General features: G+C 35.3%; 1 protein-coding gene across 1 annotated transcript in view; it reads left to right on the top strand.

The window, feature by feature from the left end:
- CCDC73 (coiled-coil domain containing 73) overlaps positions 1 to 6383 on the top strand; it is a 124244-nt gene that overhangs the window by 37250 nt on the left and 80611 nt on the right. Inside the window, 1 exon segment of the mRNA XM_003781538.3 lies at positions 364 to 438. Coding sequence (XP_003781586.3) covers positions 364 to 438 — 75 coding nt within the window.

Raw genomic sequence — 6383 nt, 5'->3', positions numbered from 1 at the left:
GGCTGGATTCGAACCCGCCACCTTGGGTGTACGTGGCTGGCGCTTTAGCCGGTTGAGCTACAGGCGCTGAGCTAGCAAAAGACTTTCTTTTAAAAAAAATTCTCCCGTGTTTTTATAGTCACAACACAAATGCACCTGTATCTTATTAACTAGACTACATTTATTGTAGTTGTATGGATTAAGTAATTACAGAGCTTTATAAATTCTCCATCATTAGAAATGTAATTTGTAATACAGATAAGAGGTTAAAACCTGTGAAGTATTAGGGTTAAAGTAGAGACTTTGGTTCTTGAATTCTTATATTTTAGCCTTTTATAATGTCATTTACATTGGAAAATATTGAAATATATTATTTATTTAAAGGGAAAATATCAACTTGCTACAGAAGTAAAAGAAAAAGAAATAGAAGGATTGAAGGAAACATTAAAAGCATTACAGGTAAAGTAACTTAGTATTGCTTTAAAAAGTGATTTGGTATTTTAGCATTGTACCAGAAGAATACCATTAAGTATGTAAGCTGGCAAAGTGAAGCTGACAAAAATTCATATATATTACATAATTTAATATTTTTTTCTAAGAGCCTTGAATTTCAAAATAGGATTTTTGCTGTATCATAGTTCATTTTAAGAAGAAATAGTAAAATAACTTTCATTATTTCTTATAGTAATACAGTTAAATAGAATATTTAAGACTTTATACATGAGGAAAATGACTAAGAACTGTATATACTATAACTTATTTTACCTATGGTCCTTAAAAATTAAAATAACATTAATTGAATCTTTTTTTTTTTTTTTTTTTTTTTTTTTGTTTTTGGCCGGGGCTGGGTTTGAACCCGCCACCTCCAGCATATGGGGCAGGTGCCTTACTCCTTTGAGCCACAGGCGCCGCCCCATTAATTGAATCTTTATTATGCGTTAACTGCTGTGCTTGTTTTCTGAAGATACAAAGATTAAAAAAAGTATCACCTTTGCCCTTAAATTGTTCATAGTCTCATAGAGAATATCAACTAATGATGATTCATTCAGTATACACTTATTGATGGTCTACTATGTGCCAAACAGTTTAATCAGCCTTAAAATATTGCAATTAATTAAAAAGACAAAAATCTCTGCCCTTGTGAAGCTTACAACCTAGTGGGAGAAACAAAAATTAAGCTAAGTAAATCATGGCCCCCAACCTTTTTAAAAAAAAATTATTTTATTTCAGGTTCATATGAGGATACAAACAGCCAGATCACAATATTTGAATTTGTTAGGTAGAGTCCTTCTTGCAGTTATGTCCCTCACTTAAAAGGTGTGCCATACACCCCAACATTGTGCCCATTCAGTGGGAGCAGCCCAAATCCCCCTCCCTTCTCCCTCCTCTCTCCTCTCATTCCCCTTCCTCTCAACTGGAATTGAAATGAGATTTTTCTCCTGTGTGGGCATGACTTAGATTGTTTACTGGCTTCATATTAGTACTGAGTACATTGGATATTTACTTTTCCATTCTTGTGATATGTTGCTAAGAAGAATGTGTTTCAACTTATCCAAGGTAATACAAAGGATGTGAAGTCACCATGTTTTTTTGTGGCTGAATAGTATTTCATGGTATACATATACCACAGTTTGTTAATACATTCCTGAGTTCATGGGCCCCCAACTTTTTTGAAGACAGTTTTTCTGCAGGGGGGTGAGGTGTTAGTGTTGGGAAGAGGGATATGACAAGAGATGGGAGGAGGGATCTGACAAGAGGTGGAACTCAGGTGGTGATGTAAGTGATGGGGAGTGGCTGTAAATACCGAAGAAGCTTGGATTGCTCTAAGTTTTCCTTCTGTTGTGCGGCTAATTTCCTAACAGTTCTGGGTACTGGTCCAAGGCCCCAGAGTTGGAGACTGTAGAAGTAAATAGTAAAATAAAGTGATATTGACATGATTTCAATGTATCATCCTATAGATAATATTAATTACAAAGACCAAAATATATTTTTATAATGGAAGGATCCTGAAGGTCACCACCTTAATCAAGTGATCAAGTTTAGCAATGTTAATAATGGCATCTTTTTTTTTTTAATATATCATCACTTTATTTAGTTTTATTTTAGTATTTACATAATAATGGCATCTGAATAATGAGTCCACGCTATCATGCAATAAGGAGCACAGAACTTTACCTATGTTATTTTCTTGCCAAAAATATTAGCTAAAATTTAATTATGAAGAAATAATGAGGCTCGGTGCCTGTGGCTCAAGTGGCTAAGGCGCCAGCCACATACACCTAAGGTGGCGGGTTCGAATCCCCAGCCCGGGCCTGCCAAACAACAATGATGGCTGCAACCAAAAAATGGCCAGGCGTTGTGGCGGGCGCCTATAGTCCCAGCTACTTGTGAGGCTGAGGCAGGAGACTCGCTTGAGCCCAGGAGTTGGAGGTTGCTGTGAGCGTGATGCCATGGCACTCTACCCAGGGGGACAGCTTGAGGCTCCATCTCCAAAAAAAAAAAAAGAAATAATGAGACAGAATTATAATTTGTGGGACATTCTGTAAGACGGTTGGCCTGGACTATTCAGAAACTTCAGTATCATGAAAAAATAAACCAAAATAAAAGGGTGGGGGTACTACTTTTAATTGAAAGAATAAAGAAATATAACAATCAAGTGCAATATATGAATCTCCATTGGATCCTGGGTCAGAGAAAAAAAACAGCCAATAAAAATATTGAGAAGACAGTTGGGGGCTATTTGAATAAACTCTGTGTTAGATGATATTAATAAATTATTCTTAACTTCTAGGTGTAATATTGATATTATGGTTATATAGTAGAAAAATTTATTTTTAGGAAATAAATGATGAAGTATTTAGGGGTGAAATTAATAGCTACAACTTTCAGATAATTAAAAAAAACCCCAAAATTGTGTGTGTATAAACGCAAAGAAAGTATGGAAAAATGCTAACAATTGATGAAATTAAAAGAAGCTGGAGAAGATCATTCTTAGCTTAAAGGTATAAGTTAAGGACTTGGAGCTATAGGTTTTTTAGCATATCTCTTTTATACTATCTATAGTGTTTGTTCTAGGGATTAAGAAATATATGTGTGTATATACTAGGTCAAAAAATTAAGTACTAGAACTCATCCTAGACAAAGTGCTGAATACCTCATTGCTGAGTGTCACTATGGTCATCTATGATGTACTCCTTTTGGAAAGCTATGCACCAACGCCAGCACCTAGTCACCTAGTCCACCTTTCAGAGCAAGTTTGGACTCTTTTTCTGGAATGGCCATCAGAGCTATCATCATATGAGTTCAGACAATTAGATTTTCCAATTTGTCTTAGAAAAAGTGCTTTGAAGGGTGGACTAGGCACTGGCATCAGTGCATAGTTTCCCAAGAGGGGGAGTACTTTGAAAGTGATCATAACACTATTAGCAATGAGGTACTGTAGTACTTTGTCTAGGATGAGTTTGCAAACTTAATTGTCTAACCTTCAGCATATTTGTCACAGTCTCCTTATAGCTATATTTTAGTATTTCAGGTGGAATTGGAATCCTTACCATCGTTCAGGGTCTTACCTTCCCAGTTCATAATACAATTATCTTAATATTACTGCTCTGTGCATTAAGCATATCAGACATGTTATCATTTTTGCTTTCAACCATCAAATATAATTTTTTTCTTTTTTGAGACAGAGCCTCAAGCTGTTGCCCTGAGTAGAGTGCTGTGACATCACAACTCGCAGCAATCTCCATCTCCTAGGTTTAAGTGATTCTCTGGCCTCAGCCTCCCAAGTAGCTGGGACTACAGGTGCCTGCCACAATGCCCAGCTATTTTTTGGTTGTAGTTGTCATTGTTTGGCCAGGCCCAGGCTGGATTTGAACCTGCCAGCTGTGGTGTATGTGGCTGGCGCCTTAGCCACTTGAGCTACAGATGCCATGCTATCAAATATAATTTAAAAAAGTCAAGAGGAAAAGAATAGTCTATTATATTTATCCAGAGATTGCAACCTTCATTCCTGGCTCTAAGTTTTCTTCTGTTATCATTTTCTTCTTGTCTGAAGAAATTCTTTCAGCACTGCTTTTAGACCGGGTTTTCTGGTGGTAGATTTTCTTGGTATTCCTCATGTGTGAAAATGTCTTTATTTAACCTTTATCATGAAGAATATTTTCTCTGGATATAGACTTCTGTAATGAGACAAGAAAAAGTAATAAAAGGCATACAGTTTGGAAAGGAAAAAGCAAAACTCTCCCTTTTTGCTGACAAAATGGCCATCTTGTACAAAACCTGATAAGTGTCTACAAAGAAGCTACTAGAACTAATAGGTGACTTTGGCAAGGTCACAGGATACAAAGTCAACATACAAAAAATCAATTTTATGGGCAGTGCCTGTGGCTCAGGGGGTAGGGCGCCAGCCCCGTATACCAAGGGTGATGGGTTCAAACCTGGCCCCGGCCAGCTAAAACAGCAGTGGCAACTGCAACAAAAATAGCCAGGCGTTGTGGCAGGTGCCTGTAGTCCCAGTAACTCAGGAGGCTGAGTCAAGAGAATTGCTCTAGCCCAAGAGCTGGAGGTTGCTGTGAGCTGTGATGCCACTGTACTCTACTGAGGGTGACAAAGTGAGACTCTGTTTCAATAAAACAAAAAACAAAAAGTCAATTTTATTTCTGTTTCAGTATACAATCAGAAACTGAAATATAATGTCAGCACCAAAACTTAGGGAATACTTGGGGAGATAAATTTAACAATGTGCCATAAGGTACACTGAAAACTATAAAACATTGCTGAGAGAAATTAAAGATACAGATAGTGAGATAAAACTGTATTGCTTTTTCTGTGAACTACTTGTCCAGGCCTGTTTTTCTTTTGTGATTTTCTGTTTCCATTTCCATCCTAGAAATGAGCCCCTTTTTTCTGTGCTCTGAGATTCAAATAGTTTTTCTTGGTTTGTCATTTGTCTTTTGATTTTGTTTCTTTAGCTTTTTATTTAATTTTGGTCATAAATAAGTTCATTTACTTTTCTTTTATGATTTTTCGAGTTTGTCATGGTAGGAAGGAATTTACCAACACCAGAGCTATAGAGGAATTTTCTTATTTTTTTTCATGACTTTTATCTACTCAAAATTTACATTAGATCTTTGATCATTTGAAGTTTATCTTTGCAGCACAATATGGGCTATGGTTCTATGTCTAAGTTTCTCCAGATTTCTATCCAGTTGTCTTAGCACTATTTAGATTCACTTTATTTGAGATATTAGGCAATTTTAATTTTAGATTTCTTTTGTTACTTTGATGTAACACAATAAAAATAAATCAGTTAAAACAAAATATCAGTGAACTCTAAGCTGAGCACAATGTTCAGCAGACCATGAGGTACCCTATAATCTTCAAAAAAGAAGAGAGAGTTGATTCCACATTTCTGATGGAATGAATAAAAGGCTGGAAGATATTTGTGGTATAGTAAAGATTCCGTATTTCTTGTTTCAACCAAAAAGTAGTGATTAGAAACTCTAGGGAAAATAAGTGACTGGACAAGGAGGATATAAAGCAAATTAAAATTTGGAATGGTTTTGAACAATTGGTGGGGTGTAAGAGTAGAAGTTGTTGTGGTCCTGAGTGTAGTAAAGTTACCTTTGAAGTAGCACACTGGACCTATAGAGAAAGAAATGTTGTATTAGCACCATATTGGGCTCCATGTTAAGCAGTATCTATATTGATTATGATAATGCAAATACTGTTGGCTTCCACTTCTAGAACTAACCTATAAACCAAGCACTGAAAACTTAATTATGGAACAAAACTTCAATGTTACTAATTTTGTTAATGTAAAAATAATGATGTGGCAAGAAATTGGTATGATACTTAGCAATAATCATTCAAGTTGATGGAACAGAAATAGAGGTCCAAGTTACCATTTATAGTTTATATATCCATAAAGCTTAGGAATTATTACCACACCTCAGATATCCAGTTTAAAATGATTCCAGTAGGTGATTTTTCTGATTATTTGGAAAAATTATTCTTATAATTGAGAATACAAATTACCACTGTAGGTATATTTTTGTTGTAAAAATCCCTCTCTAATGTCTTTTTATAATGTGTTGAACCAGTTATAAATTTTTTTTACCTAATTTATTTTTCTTAATAAATCTTAAAAAATTATAACATTTTCCATTAAACATTTAATAAAGGAATATGTTCATTTTAAATACTTTATTCTTTTATCAGTCATTTTAAAATTGCATTTTTGCTTACATTTATAAATATTTAATGATCTAGATAAGAAAGAGTATTTTCTTTTTTTTTTTTTGAGACAGAGCCTCAAGCTATTGCCCTGGGTAGAGTACCGTGGCATCACAGCTCACAGCAACCTCCAACTCCTGGGCTCAAGCGATTCTCCTGCCTCAGCCTCC

The sequence above is a fragment of the Otolemur garnettii genome, unplaced genomic scaffold (genome assembly GCF_000181295.1).
Source record: "Otolemur garnettii isolate 467f Iridium unplaced genomic scaffold, OtoGar3 scaffold00001, whole genome shotgun sequence".
Taxonomy (NCBI): Eukaryota; Metazoa; Chordata; class Mammalia; order Primates; family Galagidae; genus Otolemur; species Otolemur garnettii.
Note: the sequence above shows the minus strand (reverse complement) of the source record. Positions and strands in the feature narration are given on the sequence as shown.